Below are 24258 nucleotides of genomic sequence, written 5' to 3'. Positions count from 1 at the left end.
ACCTAATTTTTGATAAAGGAGCAGGAAATCCTAAATGGAGCAAGGAAAGCCTCTTCAACAAGTGGTGTTGGCACAACTGGCTAGCCACTTGCAAAAAATTGAACTTAGACCCCCAGCTAACATCATGTACGAAGGTAAAATCCAAATGGATTAAAGACCTCGATATCCGACCCCAAACCATAAGATATATAGAACAACACATAGGCAAAACTCTCCAGGACATTGAGACTTCAGGCATCTTCAAGGAGGAAACTGCACTCTCCAAGCAAGTGAAAACAGAGATTAACAGATGGGAATATATTAAGTTGAGAAGCTTCTGCACCTCAAAGGAAATAGTGTCCAGGATACAAGAGCCACCCACTGAGTGGGAGAATCTATTCACCCAATACCCATCAGACAAAGGGCTAATCTCCAAAATATACAAGGCACTGACAGAAATTTACAAGAAAAAAACATCTAATCCCATCAAAAAATGGGGAGAAGAAATGAACAGACACTTTGACAAAGAAGAAATACAAATGGCCAAAAGACACATGAAGAAATGCTCCACATCACTAATCATCAGAGAGATGCAAATCAAAATAACAATGAGATACCACCTCACACCACAGAGAATGGCACACATCACAAAGAATGAGAACAAACAGTGCTGGCGGGGATGTGGAGAGAAAGGAACCCTTATCCACTGCTGGTGGGAATGCCATCTAGTTCAACCTTTATGAAAAGCAATATGGAGATTCCTCCAAAAACTGGAAATCGAGCTCCCATACGATCCAGCTATACCACTCCTAGGAATATACCCTAAGAACACAAAAATACAATACAAAAATCCCTTCCTTACACCTATATTCATTGCAGCACAATTTACCATAGCAAGACTCTGGAAACAACCAAGATGCCCTTCAACAGACGAATGGCTAAAGAAACTGTGGTACATATACACAATGGAATATTATGCAGCTGTCAGGAGGGATGAAGTCATGAAATTTTCCTATACATGGATGTACACAGAATCTATTATGCTGAGTGAAATAAGTCAGAGAGAGAGAGAAAAACGCAGAATGGTCTCACTCATCTATGGGTTTTAAGAAAAATGAAAGACATTCTTGCAATAATAAATTTCAGACACAAAAGAGAAAAGAGCTGGAAGTTCCAGCTCACCTCAGGAAGCTCACCACAAAGAGTGATGAGTTTAGGTAGAGAAATAACTACATTTTGAACTGTCCTAATAATGAGAATGTATGAGGGAAATGTAGAGCCTGTTTAGGGTACAGGCGGGGGTTGGGTGGGGAGGAGGGAGATTTGGGACTTGGGTGATGGGAATGTTGCACTGGTGATGGGTGGTGTTCCTTTTATGACTGAAACCCAAACACAATCATGTATGTAATCAAGGTGTTTAAATTAAAAAAAAAAGGTATAAAGTGGCAAAATGGATCAAAAATCAAATCCAATGTTCTACTGCATGCAAGAAACATCTGAATAGTCAGAACAAATATCCACTCAAAGTCAAAGATTAGCAGACAATCCTTCAAGCAAAAAAACCTGTAAAAAATGGCTAGAGTAACTGGCTAATTCTGCTTCTCTGAAGGCTTCTTTCAGATTAGTAAGTACTTTCAATGAGGTGGACATGAGTTACCACAACCCAAAACAAGAGACCTTTCTCTGCAACCTCCTGGGAGGACTTGAAGAAAGTCTTTGAGGTAAAAAAAAAATGCCTACCAAAGCATCAGCAACTTGAAGTCCTTAAAGTTCCTTAAAAAGGATGTACCACAAGCAAAACACAAAAAGAACAAAAAGAAAAAGGAGTACTTAAGTGAAGATGTAAATGGATTCATGGAATACCTATGACTAACTAATAGATGGCTCCCAATGAGAAAAGAGCAATGGACAGTCAGAAATTAGGGAAGAAATAGCAATTGCTTTAAAAAAGGATAATTATGGAGATGGAAGACAATTAAAAAGATACGCAGTTGGCTCCATTGTGCAATGGATAGCGCATTGGACTTCTAAAAAGACAAGCAGCAAAGAAAAAATGCAATGGTATGCTTCCATACTCCCATACATAAAATGCTTCCATTGTAAAATACCTGGCTATGGATTTGCAGATTACCAAACTGACCTTCAAAATCATGATTGGGAACTGGAATATGTTACTGGTGTGGGTCCATAAGTGCAAAGCAAAGGTTGAACCCACTCTAAGTGAATTTTCTTTTGAAAAATGTGTTGTTTTTGGGAAAATGGGGCACCTGTCTAGATCTTGTCCTGTTAATCCCAAAGGATTTTATGTTGATGGAACATATTAAGAAATGTTGTCCTGAAAGTAAGAATTCAGAGCAAATAGTCACATTTGGTAACTATGTAAAAGGAATGAGTGCTGACTATGAAGAACTGTTAAATGTGCCCAAACTACAGAAACCTAAAAAAAGACACCTAAAGTTGTTAACTTTTGATAAGTGCTATTCCAATAGTCAATCATCACTTCATTGTTTCATTCTGAACTAGGTTTTATTTATATCTTAGATCTGGGTTCTGAGGAATCAAGTTTTATAACTACCAGTTTGGTGAGCCTATGGCCAGTTTTCTGAGGTATGTCCATCAACAACTATGGTGAAGTTAGAATCCAATCTAGGATTCTTTAAAAAAGCATCTTTATCAGATAGAACTTATTTGTAATTAAGTGGTTATATAAATAATTATAACATCTAACTTTTATTAACAACTATGAATTTTTATAAACCACCACTGAAGGTAATAACTAAGGGTAATTTCTTTGCAGTTGGAAATGAGCCTTTGAGAAAATAATTTTTCCATATATTTTTCTTGCTCAAAGTATCAGTTTACTATTAAAAATTTATTTATACATTTAAATATTGAATAAACACATTTACTAAAAAATAAAGGCTGGAGTGTCCATGCAGATGACATAGACAGATTAAAAAGGCATTAAATTTAAAAGGGATTAAATATCACTTTATAATTAAGGGATATGGACATAAGGAAAAATCATGCTCCTAAACACATATGTTTCCAATGAAGGTTCAGAAGAGGCAACTGCTAATAGACTTGAAGAAAGACATCAATAGCAACTCAACAGTAGTTGGAAACTTCAACATTGCTCTGTCACATCTTGATAGATCAACCAGGCTAAAACACAACAAGGATATATTGGTTTTAAAAGAGGAAATTGAAGAGAGGTGGTTAGTAGGTATAGATAGAGCTTTTAATTCCCTTAAAGCTGAAATCACATTCTTCTTCAGTGCACATGGAACTTCTACAAAATTGATCACTTATGCTTCAAAACATACCTCCATAAAATCAAGAAGATAGAAACTACCAATTACTCCTTTAGTAACAGTATTGTAAATAACGCTGTCTCAAAGAAAAAAGGAAGTGAGAGGAAGAACGAGGAGGAGGAGGAGAAGGAAGAAGATGATGATGATGAAGAAGGAAGAAGATGATGATGATGATGATGATGATGATGAAGGACGAAAAAGGAAGAAGGAGGAGGAGAGAAGTAGGAGGAGAAAAGGAGGAGGAGGAGAACGAAGAAGAAGAAGAAGAAGAAGAAGAAGAAGAAGAAGAAGAAGAAGAAGAAGAAGAAGAAGAAGAAGAAGAAGAAGAAAAAGAAGAAGAAGAAGAAGAAGAAGAAGATGATGATATAATGAAGATGTCTGCCACTGTCAGTGGGGCAGGGAAAGACAGAGGGAAACTGGGAACATTGGTGGCAGGAAATGTGTCTTGGTGAATGATGTTGTACAACCTCTGATTGAAACTCATTATGAACAACTTTGTGTGTATCTTACAGTGATTCAATTGTATAGTTTTTTAAATACATAAATAAAATATTTCAGGGACCAAATAATAGCACTGTAGGTAGGACATTTCTCTTGCGTACAGCTGACCCACATTCAACCTGACCCAGGTTTAATCCCTGGCATCCATTATAGTCCACCAAGCACTGCCAGGAATAACCTCTGAGCACATCCAGGAGTAATCAGCAATACTGTGTGTGACCCCCAAAAAAACATAAACAAATAAATATATAACAAAATATTTTAAATTTTAAAATAATAAAGATCATGGGATTCAGCCTAAATTTGCTTAATTTCCTAGTTCACATAATTAGAGCTCACACCATCACCTGCACATACACACAATCCAAATTTATTCAAGAGACAAATGTTTTTAATATACCTCTATTATTTATTCATCTGTTTTGGCCAGAGTATCTAGAGTACATTTCTTCAACTGTTGCTAGATTTGTTTATATCCCATTCTGCACAACACACCCAGTGTCTAATGAAATGTGACGTAGATACACTTGCCATCCAATTTCTAGTTAATGCACACAAAATTCAGTTGTTGGTTTGTAAAAAAACTCAATCAAGTACAATGTAGAGAGTCAGAATAGAAAAGAAATAAAAGAATGCCTTTAAAAGTTTACTTTAAAAACGTTTAAAGGATGGTTTTTACAAGTCAACTTTAACTTGTAAAACCTAAAGATATTGGTCATTTCAAGTGTAGCAACTCAAGGTATCACTGCAGCTACTTTTTCTCTGGAAAGTCAAGAATTCACATTGTGATGAAAAGTGTAAAGAAAATTGTCAGCTGTCTTTCAAGATTCAATTACTCTCAATAGGGTATTAAAAGATGTCATTGATTTTAAAATAGAACAGAAGGAAGACTTACTAAATTATTTCAGATTTTTCTGAATGTAAATAATATAATAATTTGGTTATATTTTTTTAATTTTTTTTTTATTTAAACACCTTGATTACATACATGATTGTGTTTGGGTTTCAGTCATAAAAGGAACACCACCCATCACCAGTGCAACATTCCCATCACCCAAGTCCCAAATCACCCTCCTCCCCACCCAACCCCCGCCTGTACCCTAAACAGGCTCTACATTTCCCTCATACATTCTCAATATTAGGACAGTTCAAAATGTAGTTATTTCTCTAACTAAACTCATCACTCTTTGTGGTGAGCTTCCTGAGGTGAGCTGGAACTTCCAGCTCTTTTCTCTTTTGTGTCTGAAAATTATTATTACAAGGGTGTCTTTCATTTTTCTTAAAACCCATAGATGAGTGAGACCATTCTGCGTTTTTCTCTCTCTCTCTGACTTATTTCACTCAGCATAATAGATTCCATGTACATCCATGTATAGGAAAATTTCATGACTTCATCTCTCCTGACAGCTGCATAATATTCCATTGTGTATATGTACCACAGTTTCTTTAGCCATTCATCTGTTGAAGGGCATCTTGGTTGTTTCCAGAGTCTTGCTATGGTAAATAGAGCTGCAATGAATATAGGTGTAAGGAAGGGGTTTTTGTATTGTATTTTTGTGTTCCTAGGGTATATTCCTAGGAGTGGTATAGCTGGATCGTATGGGAGCTCGATTTCCAGTTTTTGGAGGAATCTCCATATCGCTTTCCATAAAGGTTGAACTAGACAGCATTCCCACCAGCAGTGGATAAGAGTTCCTTTCTCTCCACATCCCCGCCAACACTGTTTATTCTCATTCTTTGTGATGTGTGCCATTCTCTGGGGTGTGAGGTGGTATCTCATCGTTGTTTTGATTTGCATCTCCCTGATGATTAGTGATGTGGAACATTTTTTCATGTGTCTTTTGGCCATGCGTATTTCTTCTTTGTCAAAGTGTCTGTTCATTTCTTCTCCCCATTTTTTGATGGGGTTAGATGTTTTTTTCTTGTAAAGTTCTGTCAGTGCCTTGTATATTTTGGAGATTAGCCCCTTATCTGATGGGTATTGGGTGAATAGTTTCTCCCACTCAGTGGGTGGCTCTTGTATCCTGGGCACTATTTCCTTTGAGGTGCAGAAGCTTCTCAGTTTAATATATTCCCATCTGTTAATCTCTGCTTTCACTTGCTTGGAGAGTGCAGTTTCCTCCTTGAAGATGCCTGTAATGTCCTGTAGTGTTTTGCCTATGTGCTGTTCTATATATCTTATGGTTTTGGGGCTGATATCGAGGTCTTTAATCCATTTGGATTTTACCTTTGTACATGATGTTAGCTGGGGGTCTAAGTTCAATTTTTTGCAAGTGGCTATCCAATTGTGCCAACACCACTTGTTGAAGAGGCTTTCCTTGCTCCATTTAGGATTTCCTGCTCCTTTATCAAAAATTAGATGGTTGTACGTCTGGGGAACATTTTCTGAGTATTCAAGCCTATTCCACTGATCTGAGGACCTATCCTTATTCCAATACCATGCTGTTTTGATAACTGTTGCTTTGTAGTACAGTTTAAAGTTGGGAAAAGTAATTCCTCCCATATTCTTTTTTCCCAATGATTGCTTTAGCTATTCGAGGGTGTTTATTGTTCCAAATGAATTTCAAAAGTGTCTGATCCACTTCTTTGAAGAATGTCATGGGTATCTTTAGAGGGATGGCATTAAATCTGTATAATGCCTTGGGGAGTATTGACATTTTGATGATGTTAATCCTGCCAATCCATGAGCAGGGTATGTGTTTCCATTTCCGTGTGTCCTCTCTTATTTCTTGGAGCAGAGTTTTATAGTTTTCTTTGTATAGGTCCTTCACATATTTAGTCAAGTTGATTCCAAGATATTTGAGTTTGTGTGGTACTATTTTGAATGGGGTTGTTTTCTTAATGTCCATTTCTTCTTTATTACTGTTGGTGTATAGAAAGGCCATTGATTTTTGTGTGTTAATTTTGTAGCCTGCCACCTTGCTATATGAGTCTATTGTTTCTAGAAGCTTTTTGATAGAGTCTTTAGGGTTTTCTAAGTAGAGTATCATGTCATCTGCAAACAGTGAGAGCTTGACTTCTTCCTTTCCTATCTGGATTCCCTTGATATCCTTTTCTTGCCTAATCGCTATAGCAAGTACTTCCAGTGCTATGTTGAATAGGAGTGGTGAGAGAGGACAGCCTTGTCTTGTGCCAGAATTTAGAGGGAAGGCTTTCAGTTTTTCTCCATTGAGGATAATATTTGCCACTGGCTTGTGGTAGATGGCCTTCACTATATTGAGAAAGGTTCCCTCCATTCCCATCTTGCTGAGAGTTTTGATCAAGAATGGGTGTTGGACCTTATCAAATGCTTTCTCTGCATCTATTGATATGATCATGTGGTTTTTATTTTTCTTGTTATTGATGTTGTGTATTATGTTGATAGATTTACGGATGTTAAACCAGCCTTGCATTCCTGGGATGAAACCTACTTGATCGTAGTGGATGATCTTCTTAATGAGGCATTGAATCCTATTTGCCAGGATTTTGTTGAGGATCTTTGCATCTGCATTCATCAGTGATATTGGTCTGTAATTTTCTTTTTTGGTAGCGTCTCTGTCTGGTTTAGGTATCAAGGTGATGTTGGCTTCATAAAAGCTATTTGGAAGTGTTTCTGTTTGTTCAATTTCATGAAAGAGTCTTGCCAAGATTGGCAGTAGTTCCTCTTGGAAAGTTTGATAGAATTCATTAGTGAATCCATCTGGACCTGGGCTTTTGTTTTTCGGCAGACATTTGATTACTGTTTTAATTTCATCAATGGTGATGGGGGTGTTTAGATATGCTACATCCTCTTCCTTCAACCGTGGAAGATTATAAGAGTCCAAGAATTTATCCATTTCTTCCAGGTTCTCATTTTTAGTGGCGTAGAGTTTTTCAAAGTAGTTTCTGATTACCCTTTGAATCTCTGTCATATCAGTAGTGATCTCTCCTTTTTCATTCCTGATACGAGTTATCAAGTTTCTCTCTCTCTCTTTCTTGTTAGGTTTGCCAGTGGTCTATCAATCTTGTTTATTTTTTCAAAGAACCAACTTCTGCTTTCGTTGATCTTTCGGATTGTTTTTTGAGTTTCCACTTCGTTGATTTCTGCTCTCAGCTTTGTTATTTCCTTCTGTCTTCCTGTTCTTGGGTCCTTTTGTTGAGCATTTTCTAGTTCTATTAGCTGTGTCATTAAGCTACTCAGGTAAGCTCCTTCTTCCTTCCTGATGTGTGCTTGCAAAGCTATAAATTTTCCTCTCAGTACTGCTTTTGCTGTGTCCCATAAGTTCTGAGAGTTTGTGTCTTTATTGTCATTTGTTTCCAGGAACCTTTTGATTTCCTCCTTGATTTCATCTCGGACCCACTGGTTATTGAGCATGAGGCTGTTTAACTTCCAGGTGTTAAAGTGTTTCTTCTGAGTCCCTTTGGAGTTCACAAATAATTTCAGAGCCTTGTGGTCAGCGAAGGTAGTCTGCAAAATTTCTATCCTCTTGATCTTATGGAGGTATGTTTTATGTGCCAGCATGTAGTCTATCCTGGAGAATGTCCCATGTACATTGGAGAAGAATGTGTATCCAGGTTTCTGGGGATGGAGTGTCCTATATATATCCACTAGGCCTCTTTCTTCCATTTCTCTCCTCAGGTCTAGTATATTCTTGTTGGGTTTCAGTCTGGTTGACCTGTCCAGTGTTGACAAAGCCGTGTTTAGGTCCCCCACAATTATTGTGTTGTTGTTGATATTATTTTCAGATTTGTCAGCAGTTGTATTAAATATTTTGCTGGCCCCTCATTCGGTGCATATATGTTTAGGAGAGTGAATTCTTCCTGCTCTACGTACCCCTTGATTAATATAAAATGTCCGTCTTTGTCCCTTACAACCTTCCTGAGTATAAAGTTTGCATTATCTGATATTAGTATGGCCACTCCAGCTTTTTTATGGGTGTTGTTTGCTTGGATAACTTTTCTCCAGCCTTTTATTTTGAGTCTATGTTTGTTCTGACTATTCAGGTGCGTTTCTTGTAGGCAGCAGAAGGTTGGATTGAGTTTTTTTGATCCATTTAGCCACTCTGTGTCTCTTAACTGGTGCATTTAGTCCATTGACGTTGAGAGAAAGAATTGTCCTGGGATTTAACGCCATCTTTATTTCAAAATTTGGTGTGTCTTTTGGGTAGTCTTGTCTTAGATTAGGTCTTTCAGTTTTTCTCTTAAGACTGGTTTTGTGTCTGTGAAGTTTCTGAGCTGTTTTTTGTCTGTGAAACCATGTATTCTTCCATCAAACCGGAAAGTGAGTTTTGCTGGGTATAGTATTCTGGGTGAAGCATTCATTTCATTCAGTCTTGTCACAATATCCCACCACTGCTTTCTGGCATTGAGCGTTTCTGGTGACAGGTCTGCTGTAAATCTCAGGGAAGCTTGCTTGAACATGATTTCCCCTTTTGATCTTGCTGTTTTCAGAATTCTGTCTCTATCTGTGGGATTTGTCATTGTGACTAGGATGTGTCTTGGGGTGGTTTTTCTGGGGTCTCTTTTGGTTGGTACTCTTCGGGCATGCAGGATTTGATCACATATATTCTTTAGCTCTGGGAGTTTCTCTTTAATGATGTTCTTGACCATTGATTCTTCCTGGAAATTTTCTTCCTGGGTCTCTGGGACTCCAATGATTCTTAAGTTGTTTCTGTTGATCTTATCATAGACTTCTATTTTCGTCTGTTCCCATTCTTTGACTAATTTTTCCATTGTCTGCTCATTTGCTTTAAGATTTTTGTCCAATCTCTCCTGCTGTATGGAATTGTTATGTATCTCATCTTCCACAGCACCAAGTCTATTCTCAGCTTCTGATACCCTGTCCCAGAGCTTATCCATTTTGTCATTCACTTCGTTTACTGAGTTTTTCAGGCCTGTTAGTTGACATGTTATTTCAGTTTGGAGTTTTGTCATTTCTGCCTTCATATTTTCTTGGTTCTTATTAGTGTTCTGTTCAACTCGATCCATGGTTTCTTGGAGTCTGTTGAGCACCTTCCATATTGCTAGTCTGAAGTCCTTATCTGAGAGGTTGATTAGTTGTTCAGTCATTATCTGGTCCTCAGAATTGTCATCTTCATTCTCTATGTCTGATGCTGGCCTGCGCTGTTTCCCCATTGTCACATTTGTATTGTGGGTTTTTCTACGTGTTGTAGTGGTATTCATTGTCTATATGATGTAGGCAGCACACTCCTCTGGCTCCTCCCTTTCTGGATGGGCTGACTTGCCTCTAAGGGAGGGGAGTCCTCCGTGGATGAAGCCTCACACTGGGTCAAATCTTAGGCCCGAGCATGTAACAGAGAAGACAGTCCAGAGAGAAATGTTTGCTTCTGTGATATAGCGCCGTTCTTAGTGTGATTTTTCCTTCTTGTTGCAATGGAGTTCTTTCCTTAGAAAGAGTGCACGGCCGCGTAGCGAAGTGGAGCGGCCGTGCTCCTCTGAGCCTCTTTTTGCCCCACTCGCAAGAGTTTCACGCAAGAGGACAGTAGACAGACATAGACAGGTCACACTCACAGTCTTTCACAGCTGAGCCCCACTGGGCCGGTGTACTTTCGCGGATTTTCCCCGCCTGGTGTCACACACAGGGAGCCAGCTTTTGCAAAGGATAGCCAGTTTTTATGCTCTGAAGTCCCTCCCTGAAAATCGGTTATATTTTTATCTTTAGTGTCAATAAAATATTTTTATAAAGCTAAACTAAATTAAAACCTTTTAATATTTAAATTCATTGAAATTGAGTTTCTCCTTAATGGGAAGTGCTTGGAAAATACATTATAAATGTCATTTTTTTAAGTTAATGAAGAATATTTGGACAAAAAGGACAGTTTATTCTTTTCAATATGTTTTTTTGGTTTAAAAATTAAAATTCTAAAAATATTATTCAGAAGAATGTTTAAATTCAAATGGTTTTGTTCATTGTTTTGTTGTTGAAAATGTATCAACTATTTTCTCAGACCATGACATGCTGAATATAGAAATGAATTACAAACAGAAACAAATAATTTTAAAACCTGAAAATTAAACAGTTCACTACTGAAAAAAACACAGTGGGATTAGAAAAGAAACCAAAGAGTAAATAAAAAGATTCTTAGAAACAAATGTAAATGAGGACATGAATTATCAGAATTTGTAGAATGTAGCAAAAAGCAGGAATAGAGGAAAGTTCAAGTATTCATGAGGAAAGAGGAAAGGTCCTACATAAATAATCATACAGTTTAAGAAATTATAAAATGAAGATAAAAGCAAAAATCAATAAACCATAAACAAAAACAATCTAAGAGGTTGAAAGCAAGAGTTGGTTGTTTGAAAAATAAACAAGATAATTAAAATATTAGCAAGACTTTCAAAGAAAGAGAGATCTAGGACCATAATAAACTGAATCAGAAATAAAAAAAGAGGACATCACAACAGATACTATAGAAATTCAAAGTGTGGTCAGAAGTTACTTTGAGGATCTTTATGCCATTAAATAAGAGAACCTAGACGAAATGTATAAGTTCTTGGACTCCTATGACCTTCCAAGTTTGAACTAAAATGATGTAGAATACTTGAAAGACCTATTACAATTGAGGAAGTTGAAATAGCAATCAAAAGTCTTCCTCAAAATATAAAACCAGCCCAGATGAATTCACTAGTGAATTCTTTCAAACCCTTTATGATGACTAGTAAGTAATTCTTTTCAGGTTTTTTTCAGGAAATTGAAGAAATAGAAAACTGGGAGTTTTTCAGAAAAAGACACTAAGAAAAAGAAAATTACAGGTCCATATCTTTAATGAACACATAGGAAAGAATCTTCAACAGAATGCTAGCAAGTGGAATCCAGCAATTCATAAAGAGGGTCATACAACATAACCAAGTGGAAATTATTCCAGGAATACAGAATGGATTAGCAAGCACAAGTCAATTAACATAATACACCATATAAATAAAAGAAAAATTAAAATCATATAATCATATCAATAGATGCAGAGTAAGTTTTTGATAAGGTTCAGCTCCCATTCATGACAAAAACTCTCAAGTTAGAAATTAAAAACTTTCCTCAATATATTAAAAACCATTTACCACAAACATGACAAACATATTCATGGGGACAAATAAATATCCTTTCCTCTATTATCTGGCAAAAGACAAGGTAATCTACTCTTACCACTTTGTTTCAATATAGTACAACAGTACTTGCCATAGTGGTTAGGCAAGAAAAGGGTATTAAGGACATCCATTAAGGAAGAAGTCAAGCCTTATTTGCTGTTGACATAAATTCTAAAGTTACACAAAAAGCTCCCAGAAATAATAAATTTGTAGAATAAAATGGCAAGCTATAAAAATATGCCTTTCTATATACAAATAATCATTAAACAGAACCAGAACAACCGGTGTTGCACTGATGCAGCAAGAAAGGGACACTCTTTCACTGTTGCTTGTGTCCAGCATTTTTGGAAAACAAAATGGACATTTTTCAAAAAATTAACCATAGAAATAGTTCCCATATGACCTAGCAATACCACTCTTAAGAAGACACCTTACGGGTCCAAAGACACAATGCAGAAAAGCCCTCTGCATTCCTATATTCATCACAGCACTATTCACAATATCCCCAAACTGGAAACAACCCAAGTGCCTGAGAACAGTTGAGAGGACAAAGAAACAGCCATATATCTACACAATGGAATACTTCACAAATGCTAGGAAAAAATTAAGTCATAAAATTTTCTTATACCTGGACGAAAATGGAGAGTATTATGCTAAGAAAAATGAATTCGAGGAAGAAGGATAGACATAGAATGATCTCACTCATTTGTGGTATATAAAAAATAAGTTAGTATGTTATTAGTTTCCAAAGACAAAAGGTTGAGTGCCAGGAGGACCAGTTCATCATAGGAAGCTTACCACAAATAACAGGGGTGTGCAGTTAGGCAGTGGAGGGACCACTATGTGATGCTATTTGGAAATGATCACTCTGAACACAAACTGGATGCTGAAAGGAGGTATGCATGATATGCCTTCGGTAACAATATACCAAACTAATATCTATGGAAACAAAGGAAAAGAGAGAATATCTGCCACAGAGGCAGGCATGGAGAAGGGAGAAGGAGGGCGGGTAGGAGCCTGGTAGGAAATGTGCAGTGGTGAAGTATGTCCTACACTGTATGACTGAAACTCAGTCATGAGCAATTTTGTAACCTGTGTATCTCATGGTTATTAAAAATTATAAAAAAGAAATAAAAAAGTAGAAAAATTTTTATCATTCTCTTTCAATCATTAAATAAATAAATTATCTACTATTTGATTACTGATAAGGTACATAAAGAAAAGATACAGTGAATCATTTATTCTTCACCCTTGTTTGCCAGTTTTCAAAATAATTAGTTGAATATAGAGAACGTATAGAGATTTAATTAGTTTTCTTGCTTGTGAAGGACGCAGTTTGAATTCCTAGCACCAATATGGTCCCTTGAGCACTACTGGATATACTCCAATCTCTTCCCCCAAATGAGTGGACTCCCTCTCATTCTCTAAACATGAGCAGATTTTTATTCTTTATTATATCATTATTACAATATTAAATACTAAGGTAATATTGCTTTATTACACAATATCCAAGTACAGGACTTTATATTTTGACCTGTTATAAACTATAATATACTCAGTTCTGAGAATCTAATTTCTACCCAACACTATAAATTGTAACACTTTGCCTCTCTCCATTTCATGACTCATTTTATTTTCCCCCACTTCAGTTACTGTCTTTTTTCATCAGATTCTACAGCTTTCTCTTGGTTTTATTTTATTTCTCTTGTTAGTGTTTATCTTTCATATGATTTAAATAATATAGTTTAACTTCATCTGATTTATTTTACTTAGCAGATTTGCCTTTAAGGTTTATTCATATGTCACAAATGCTAATAATATTTTATTGTTTTACATAGCTGAATGGCATTTCACTTTGTTCTCTCAATTTATTTCAACATCTCATCAGTTGTGTACTATGATACAGTGAATATATGCCTTAACTTGTTGGATAGGTGTTTTTATATTTCTTATCTAAATATGCCAAAATGTAATAATTATATTATGTAGTGTTTTTATTCTTGGTTTTAAAATATTCTAGCAGCTGCACCGATTTATTTTGATATTGTAATTATCTTGATTCAAGCTCGTAGGTGTTTTCCAATTTTAGTATACGTGCTGCCAATGCGAACACTCCTAGGGCTTTTCATCACTAAACTTACAAATACAAAGTGTGTTAGACAGGAAGAGTATGAAATGTGAGGAAACTAGTTTTAAATGTTATCATATATATATATTAACATATGTGAACATGATTTTCATTAATTGCTAAAGTAATCAACAAATGTAAAATATATTACATTCAAATTTCCTAGAAAACATATCCTGTGACTAGTGTTTATATCACCATTGCCTTTTTCATTGCAAAATTTTTCTAAAGAATTATTTTTCTGGACTGGAGTGATAGCACAGCAGGTAGGAATTTTGCTTTGCATGTAGTCAACCCAAGTTCTATCCCCAACATCCCATATGGTCACCTGAGTGCCTCCCAAACCAACCCCCCTCCAATAAAGAGAATTATTTATCTACACAAAACTTAAATCCTAAATTGAAATTAAAGCATACTTGTCCTAATCTACACTGGGTGAGTCTTTATATTCTTTCCAGAGTATACTAGAATTGACTTGTTATTTCATCTTGTATTCATTATTTTGTTATCATACTCATCTACAAAACTCCTTTTCCTGGCTGATTTTAACTTTTAGGTACAACATTTTTTTTTACTTTAGCTTGTGGTCACATACAGTTGTTCTAAGTACTAAATCCTGGTTTTGTGCTCATGGTATGGGGTATGGTCCAGGTGTACCAAATCCATGGAGATTGTGCTATGTACTATTGTGCTCTCTTTTCAATCTCTGCCACTTTTCTTCTTTATTTTCTTTTCTCTGCTTTTTCTCCTTTTCTTTTCCTTTCTTTATTTTGCTTTGCTTTGCATTGTTTTTTGTTTTTGGCTTTTGAGCCACATTCAGTGGTGCTCAGGGATTATTCCTGGTTCTGCACTGAAAAAAATTTTTGGCTGCTTGAGAGACCATATGGGGTGGTGGGAATCTAATGCAAATGTCCTACTTGCTGTGCTATTGCTCAAACCCTCAACTTTTAAAGAAAATAATTATTGTACTTACCTCATTCTTTATTCCTTTGTCTATGTCATAAAATAGCGTCACCTGTGACAAAATGATTGCAATCTTAGCATATTATCATTATAAAATTTATATTAATTACTCAAAGAATAGCTCCTTTCTGAAATAATTTTAGTCTAAACATTTTTCAAGAAATATTTAGTCTTTTCCCTTAATATATTTTAGTTAACAGTATAATCTACCTGTATATATTTGGTCAACTATTTTGATTACTGTCATGTAATTTCCAAAAAAGATAAAATCCTGATTTTTGCAGAATTGGAGAGTAAATATCTATTGCAGTTTATTCATTAATTATGAATGAGTAAGACATTAAGATCTATTCTAAAACTGTTTGAAGAGCTAAGAAGTATTTATAGACATTAAATATGGAATTTTATAATAATAAAGTTGTTACAAACAAAACTGATTAATATCTTATACGATAATATATCTTATCCATTTGGACATTATAAAATATGTCTTATACATTATATTATACATAATATCTTATACACTTGGAGGTTATATTTTTCATCTCATAGAAGTTATTTGAATCTTACCTATAAATATCTTTAAGTAGATAGCAGATTGATACTACAAAATTTAATCCTGGAACTCTTAGGAGTTGTGTCATGTAAAGTTAAATGATGTGTTATTCACCTTTTGAATTTTCTTTCAAGTTGTAGGTGACTTTTCAAGAATTAATTAAGATTTTATTAGAATGGGTTTGGAAGTGATAGTACAATAGGTATTACATTTGCCTAAAACATAACCAACCCTGGTTCAATCCAAAACATCCCTAATTGAGTGATCTCTGAACAAGCCTGCCAGGAGTGATCCCTGAGCACAAAGCCACAAGTAAGCCTTAAACATTGCTGAGTGTGACCCAAAACAAACAAAAAAGCATTTTATTAGTATGGACTTGTGGTTTTTTCCTGATTCGGAGGTTGCTTGTGATCATCTATATGCACACGTTTTGTATTCCAATGTTTTGAACTGTCTCTTCCTCTTTAATGTGGCATGTTTGAGGATATAAATTATTTGGAATAAGTTGGAATGTGAGGAAGGCAGAGGGTTCAATTATGTGTTTAATATGATATGATTTTCTACAAATAAGTTCTTTACATTTTTACTTTCTGCAGGGATTTCCAGGAGATATTGGGATTCCTGGACAAAATGGCCCTGAAGGATCAAAGGTAAAATTTAGAGAAAAGCTATGATACCTAGAGTTTTCTAATTTCAAATCTCTATGAATGGAAAAATATTTGGGTATTTACTATCAGATAATTTAGAATATTTTCACAAGTGATCATAATGATCTTGGTACAGCTTGTTTCAGTAGAGCCTGGAGGTGGTTTGCATGTCTAGTATTCATTCCTTCAGTGACTTTTTATTTATAGTATGAAAGTCAGTCTCCTTGGGTTCAAGTCATTGAAATGATTTTTCAATTGTCATATTTGCAAAGCACATAACTCACAGAATAAAACAATTTTTAGGAAGCAAGTGGGGGGGGGCTAAAGAGCAATGGCATGAGAGTTTTCTGACTACTACAATTAGGTCTTTTAGAATTTCCTCTCATGAAAATAAAAGCATATGATGTTATAGAAAATTACACACAACCAAACACCTGAAGGAAACATAGGTAATTTTATTTCCTTTACTATGTTGTATGTGTGACTCTTACTTACTAGTCTGTCCTTTACTGCATTGTTTCCTTTGTGTATACATATATGTATATGCAGTACATATTTTACCATAGTGTATATTATCACACCAACACAGTATATACATATACAACAGTTTGTTTATATTTGTGTAATTTAAACCCCAGAATAGCATTATATGCTGAGTATTTTTTATCTGATACAGATCCCAGGCTTAAAAACTAAACATTAAGTGATGTGGCCAGGAAACTAAAAAAGAAATTATTTAAAATTTGGAGTTCTTTAATTTGTGTTGGCAATTAATTGTTTTATAATAATGTCAAAATATTAACTAGAGAAGTTCTATGTTATATATGGGTGTATGAAGTAATTGGAAATATTGAATTAGTAAAGTTTCCCTAGATGATTCATTGTTGTATAAAGATGCTTCTATTAGATGACTTAAACAGAACAGTGACTGAAAGCAAGAAAATTAGCTAAAAACAGCTAGAACAGAAGTTATAAAGATTTGAAATAAGCCTTTCATTAAATTAATTGATAGTTATGGATGTCATTCACAGACCAGTTGTGCTATATCCTAAGTCTACAAGATGAAAAAAACCTTGATCTCTAGTTCAGTTTAGAAAAAGTTATTCCATTAAACCTATCTAGTAGCAACGTAAGTAGAATGTAATATAGTGAAAATACAGGTTGAAGATTCAGATAATACTTTGTAGCATGGACTGACATGTAGATGGACTGACATGATAAATAAATAAAGATTTGTAAGTAGACAAATGAGGTGTATAACTTTCAGGAAAAGGAGAAATATATTTGCAAGGATAGAAGTACATTTATTTGGAGACTATTTGCTCTAATATTATTTATTGTTTATGTAAAATTCTAATTTAAGTAAACATATGTATTTTGTCTGTGTACCCCACAGTTTACCTACAGCCCTTCCCAGAGTACAAAAACATTTCCCTCTTCTTTTGTGTCTCCATAAAGTTATTCTTCCTTACCATTCACTTCCACATATGCTTTGCATCAAACTGTCTCCTGACTCCAGAATAACCTCATGCCATCAGTTATTACTGTTATCATGATCTCTCCATTGACTCAAAATGTCCCTTCTTTGCCCTTAAAACCAACCTCACTGCCAATGTTTTAGTTTAGCTCTCTTTATTTTCCAGCAAGCTCTCCAATTATTCATCTCCCATATAGTCTGGCAATATTTCATATCTAGTGGCTGATGGAACAATTTTGCAAAGTATAGATTTCATCATGCCATTCCTGTGCTTAAATCCTTCAGTGATCTTTACCGTTTCCAACTTTACTCTGTACTTCTTTTATTTTAAACACAAAGTTCTTTATAACCCACCTCTGTCTCTAGAAGTAGTTGCATGGCTATATTTGCCACCACTCTAAAAAAACATTACACAGGAAATGTGGAAAACGTAATTGTGTTACACTGGTTCAGATCTCATAATGTTCATCTGTTCTTTTTACTAGTTATTTCTCCACTTTCCTGTGCCCTTCTTTATCTACACATCATATAATAAATTGTCCAGGACACTTTTCCTATTTTCCACAAACCTACTTGAAATTTTCCTTCTCGATTTTACTTAAAAAAAAAAACTATAAGTATGACCTTTACTATATATTATAAACCATAACATTTTGAGAGAGGAAACCAGTTGATTTTTTATATATCAAAAAACAATAATACAATCAAAATGCAGATGAGTAAGGTAATACAAATTGGCTATTGATGATTAAATGACTAATTAAAAGCTATGTTGAAAAGATGAGCATTATAGTTTGGTAACTTAAAATGAAGGTGAATGAAGAAAACTAAGTGGAAAAAAAAGCCTCTGTTTTAGATTACTGATATATTGACTTAAATAAGGAACTAAGAAGGAGTAGAAGGTTTTGAAGAAGAGAAAAACAAGAAACTGAAGTCTGGCATGTAGGTGTGCGCTAAGTTTCAAAAGTTTGCAATTATGTACATTGCTTTTACCAAGACCTATACATCGAATCCTGTTTTCAATAGTTAGAAATCTGAAGATAAGGGTAGTGGGTACTCTGGTGGTGGATATGTTAGTGGAATGATTCGTGCATCTGTTATAGACAATGGTACTACAACAAAAATCAGAAAAAGAAAATTTTCATTACAAAAAATTTAGTCAGTTAGTTAAGCCACACGTGGAGAATATTTCTCTAAAGAAAATTAGCATGCTTTTGCCTGAAAAAAAAATTAATGCATGCTGTATATGCATAAAACAAGACTATTTAAGTATTTTAATTTACTTGGTCCTATTAAAAATAAGAAAGTTGCACAAACATATAGGTTATTACTAACGTTACTAGCATTGTTCTAATACCTAAGGGGAACATTGCTTAATAAGAAAAATGTTGCTGTATTGAATAGCTGTTATAGGTTATTTTCTGAAATAGAAAGATTTTTTAATTATGTTGACAAAATTTTAGTGAACTTTTATTTTTTAACCACATCTATTTTATTAACATAATATTTAACCTTCTAATTCTTAATCATGTTCAGATCATTATTTTTCTGCAATTTTTCTCTTTTTACCACATTGTATCAAGAAGGAAAATAAGTTTGATGAATACTTAGTATGCGTAATGTATTCTACTTTCTTAAAAAATATTAAGCCACATATACCACATATTTACAAAATCTTTTTGTGTGTGTGTGAACACATTGATGTATTTATTATATTATTTTTAGATTAGTGCTGATCTGAGCTTTAACTTTGAAAGTCGTTTGTTTGTTTGTTTTGGATAAGTGTGCTGGAGTAACAATTCTGAGCAGTATTTGAATATTAGCATGTTGTTTTAAAAAAGTCATTCTACCTTCCCAGCATTTCTGATACCCTGCAGTTTTCTGTTCTTTCATGTTATTCCTTTTTTATATATTTGGAGTAGAATAGTGGACGGCAGCAAATTCTATTGCCTTTACAAGATTAATGCTTACTTTTAAAAATGGTAATTGAGCTAAAATTTTAAGTGTGTATTTATATTGTTTTATAGGGAGCCCTTGGAACTAGAGGGCCTCCTGGGCCTCCTGGCCTCAAGGGAACTCAGGTATGAAAATAATATACATAGCTATAATTTTAGTTAAATTGCCTCTCATTTTTTATGGTGCTTTGTTTTTTTGCTTAAGAAAAATATGCTTTTATCTATTAGAAGATTCCAATAGAAGATTTTTCTATTGACAATTTTACAATGATTTATTTCAAATAATTTGTCCTTATATAATTTCATTAATCGGTCTCACAGAATGTGTGAAATATGTATCTTTCATATATTGTAGAATGTATATTTAGTTATTTATGTATATATTATATTGTGACTCAATAAATTTTATGTGACTTGAGCAAAAGTTAATCAAGCAAGTAATATTCATATAATATAATATGAACTATTTAAAGGTGAAAAATTAGTATACTTAAAATACATAAAACGAATTAAATACTATTAATTTTTAAAGAATGAAGTAGTCTCTATTTTTTCTTTTATTCTCTATTTTATATCTACCCATGCAGCATATGTTTCAGATTTTTTGTTTTTTAATTTTTGTTTTCAAGGGAGAAGAAGGACCTATTGGTCCTATTGGAGAACTTGGATCAAGAGTAAGTTTTATGTGATCATTTTCAATAAGTAATCTTAGAAAAACAACTGTTGTGTGATTGTTTATTTAACAGCTAAATATTTTAAATATTTTATGACAAAGGACAAAAAATAAAACAGACAGCCGACTTGGATGAACCTGGGTTTGATCCCTGGTATCCATATAGTCCCCTGAGCCTGTCAAGAGCGATTTCAGGGGGCCGGGCGGTGGCGCTAAAGGTAAGGTGCCTGCCTTGCCTGCGCTAGCCTTGGACAGACCGCGGTTCGATCCCCCGGTGTCCCATATGGTCCTCCAAGCCAGGAGCAACTTCTGAGCACATAGCCAGGAGTAACCCCTGAGCTTTACCGGGTGTGGCCCAAAAACCAAAAAAAAAAAGCAAAACAAAACAAAAACAAACCAAGAGCGATTTCAGAGTGCAGAACCAGGAGTAATCCCTGAGCGCCACCAGGTGTGGCCAACCCCCCCCCAAAAAAAAAGAAATATTACAGAAATGTGATGCATTTTGAAAGTTTTTCTTAAATGAATTAATAGTTTTCAGATTCTAAAAATGAATTATTTAATAATTTGGACATGCATGGGGGTGTAATGATACATTAAATAGTGCACTTGCCTTGCATGCAGCCAACTTGGGTTCCTGTGCTGCAACTGTATGTACCACAGTGAGCCAATCACAACAAGCAAAGGTTCAAAGGTTATACTGTAATAGACTTCCTTTCTGACTCTGGCCAATCTGAGCAGGCTTTTTACAGTGTATATTTGGGTCCAGAACATTGTCTAATTTGCATGCATAAAAAGCCTGCTTGGACTGGCTGAGTTAGAGAGGCAGTCCGAGTAGCCTTGCAGTGATTGGTGCAGGATCGAGTTGGAAAATTCGTTTTGTGGCAATATTCAGACAATTTTCATTTAGCGGCATATTGAAACATTTTTCGGGATATACTCAACATATAAGACAACCCCCGATTTTCGGTTGACTTTTTTTTGTTTCAAAAGTCGTCTTATACGCCGGAAAATATGGTAAGTCATCTACTGTTGGGTACTTTGGTTATTTTAAGAACTTGACTTTGTGGCTAATACTTTCAGAAAATAGGATAGATATCCAAATTCAATTGAGATATATAACAAAAAGTAGAATTGCTGGGTCATATGGAAGCTCAGTTTTTTAGTTTTTAAGAAATGTATCCAGTTTTAAAATGGACCTCTTGAATATACTATATGACCTTCCTCCTATAACTTTGTTAAAGTAATATTTTACTTAGACACCATGGTTTTCATAGTAGGCAGTAGGATTTAGATATACAATGTTCTCAATTTTAATTCCACCAATATTGACCACATTCTTCTACCAATAATTGTAGATTTTCTCCCATCCAATTTTAGTCCCTGACTGACACAGTTTTAAATTTATTGTTGCTTGGTCATTCTCCTTTCAACAGTGTTGGGTCTAGTGGTTTAGATATGTACATCTCTATATGAAAGAATAGGACTAGGTCCCTGAACTTTTGCCCCTTTTTATTTATATATTAAAGAAGAAAATATGTTGATAAATATCTTTCTAGAAAAATGAATAAAAATCAACTAAAATAAAACATTTTTAGTGAGCTGAAGAGATAGTACAACAGGAAAAGGTGTTTGCCTTGCTTACATGCAGTTAACCTAGGTTTCATCTCTGGAACCTATATTGTCCTCTGAGCCTCATGAGAAGTGATCCTGGAGTAGAGATCCAGAGTAATCCCTGAATATAACCTGGTATAGCCCCAATGCTGAAAATAATAATAAACAAAAGGCTGTTATATAACTTTTTTCTCAATTACAATTTTCCCAGTCTGCAATTAGTAATCAGTTGATACTTAAATATGACCATATTTGTCCTTTGCTTTATTTTGTGCTTTGCAGAAAAACATTAACAATTTTGAGCACGCAGAAGCAAAATAAGACTAATTTTGTGCTAGAAGTACAAACTACAATTCTAATTTGCCAATATTTTTAATGTAGCTAAAATATATAAATTTATGTTTTTGTTTTAAAAAAGAAAAATATAGATTATTTGTTATCTTCTTAAAAAGCAATTTAATTTGGACAGCAATAATGAAATTCAGATCTACATCAACTCATACATATTATAAATTAGAGATTTTTGTAGTAATATCCCCACACATATTTCCTTTTCATAGATTGAAGTTTTTATGCACATTGGTTGAGACCTAGTGATCTTAATGTAATTATTAATTCACTATTAGATCCCACTATTGACGATCAATCCCCCAAATATACAGGATATTGACAAAGTAAAGAATAATATTATTACAATTTTAGGAAATTTTAAGAAATGAGAGTAATTAAAACACCTTATCTTTAATTTTGTTTTCTTTTAGGGAAAACCGGGTCAAAAGGGATTAATGGGTGAACCAGGACCAGAAGGCTTAAAGGTAAATCAACTGACTTTATTCTAGTTATAAAGTATAATCTTCGAAAATAAGTCTAAATATACAGAGAGATCGAACAAGGATTGAGGCATTTACCTAGCAGTTGGCAGGCCCCACTTTAGTCTCCAGCACCACTAAGGTTCTCTGAAAACCTTCAAGAGTGGCCCCCAAGCACGGAAAAAAGAGTAAGTCTAAGAATAACCAGGTATAACTCCACAGCAAAACCAAAAACCATTCATTTGACTCTCATAAAAATAAAGATTACTCCAGATTTACTTAATTTATCAAGAGATGTTAGAATTACTTCAGAGAGACAACTCTTGAGAAACCTTATATCTATAAGAGATACAATACTTACATTTAGAAAATTTTAAATTTTCGCATAAAATTTATGTTAAGATAAAGGGCAAGAACCGTATAATTTTGTAATATCTAATCCGCTGCACAGAAATATAAAAGATAATATAACTTTACTAACTCTGGGGCCTTTTACCATTAAATTCATTCCCTTAGAGAACCCTTGAATTGCTTTCAAAGGATAATTACTTTGAAAGACTGTACCATTTTTTAAACCTGTTTCCAAGTTATGTATGATTTTTTATTATCTCAATAAATAAAAAAGTAATGTGTGATTTCATATGCACAACATTATGGCCTATAATAATAGAATCAGCATTCTTATTCAATAAAAATCGGTAATGATTTAGGGTCAGAGAGCTAGCTCAATTATCAAGGTATCTGAATCGATTTCCAATACCACAGAGCCCCTCCCAGAGTAGTGCACTACTGCTGTGGCTCTGAATGCTTCTGAACAATATTGGAGGGCTCTGGAGCAGTGGTCCTCAAACTATGGCCCGCGGGCCACATATTGTATTTATATCTGTTTTGTTTCTTCATTGCAAAATAAGATATGTGCAGTGTGCATAAGATTTCGTTCATAAGTTTTGTTTTTACTATAGTCAGACCCTCCAAAGGTCTGAGGGACAGTGAACTGGCCCCCTGTTTAAAAAGTTTGAGGACCCCTGCCTGGAGATTCAGGACCTGGCAGCTTTGCATCCTCAATCCCTACACTAAACTACCAAGCCCTGTTAGCCAAGCTTTTCTGAAAGTGGTCTCAGGACCCCTGAGCACAATTTGGAAATTCTTTCTTTCCCCAAAAATATTTATACATATTTTTAATTTAATGAAAATTAGCATTGATGCAAGTAGATTCTTTCTGTGGTATATTCAACTCTGCCAAATATGGCCAACACCTTCATCTAGGATGCTTGATAATGATCCTATTTAAAGGTAGAGATTTTTTTATTTCTATTAAACTCATTTTTATGCTATAATAAGCTAAAGAAAGCCAGGAAAAATTGTCAAGGTAAATTAATAAAAAATATGAACTGAGTTTTGTGCTCATATGACATGATGTTGTGCTCAGAAACAGTCTGGAAAGTGCTCTGGGCAACATAGGAGTGCTGGGATTAAACCTAGTTTAGATGCATATTATGACACAATGCAAGTTTCAGTTTGCTTCATTTAAAATTAGCATCTGTATAAACTATATTCAATTTACACAGATCTGAAAGTCCAACT

The 24258-nt window shown here is 34.6% G+C and overlaps 1 protein-coding gene across 1 annotated transcript in view; it reads left to right on the top strand.

The window, feature by feature from the left end:
• COL24A1 (collagen type XXIV alpha 1 chain) overlaps positions 1-24258 on the top strand; it is a 319520-nt gene that overhangs the window by 143477 nt on the left and 151785 nt on the right. The window contains exons 20-23 of the mRNA XM_049772551.1: positions 16099-16152; positions 19654-19707; positions 20211-20255; positions 22627-22680. Of these exons, the coding sequence (XP_049628508.1) occupies positions 16099-16152; positions 19654-19707; positions 20211-20255; positions 22627-22680 (207 nt within the window). The remainder of the gene's footprint in view (positions 1-16098; positions 16153-19653; positions 19708-20210; positions 20256-22626; positions 22681-24258) is intronic.

Source organism: Suncus etruscus, chromosome 4 (genome assembly GCF_024139225.1).
Source record: "Suncus etruscus isolate mSunEtr1 chromosome 4, mSunEtr1.pri.cur, whole genome shotgun sequence".
NCBI classification, from domain to species: domain Eukaryota; kingdom Metazoa; phylum Chordata; class Mammalia; order Eulipotyphla; family Soricidae; genus Suncus; species Suncus etruscus.
This window is presented reverse-complemented; position numbering and strand designations above follow the sequence as displayed.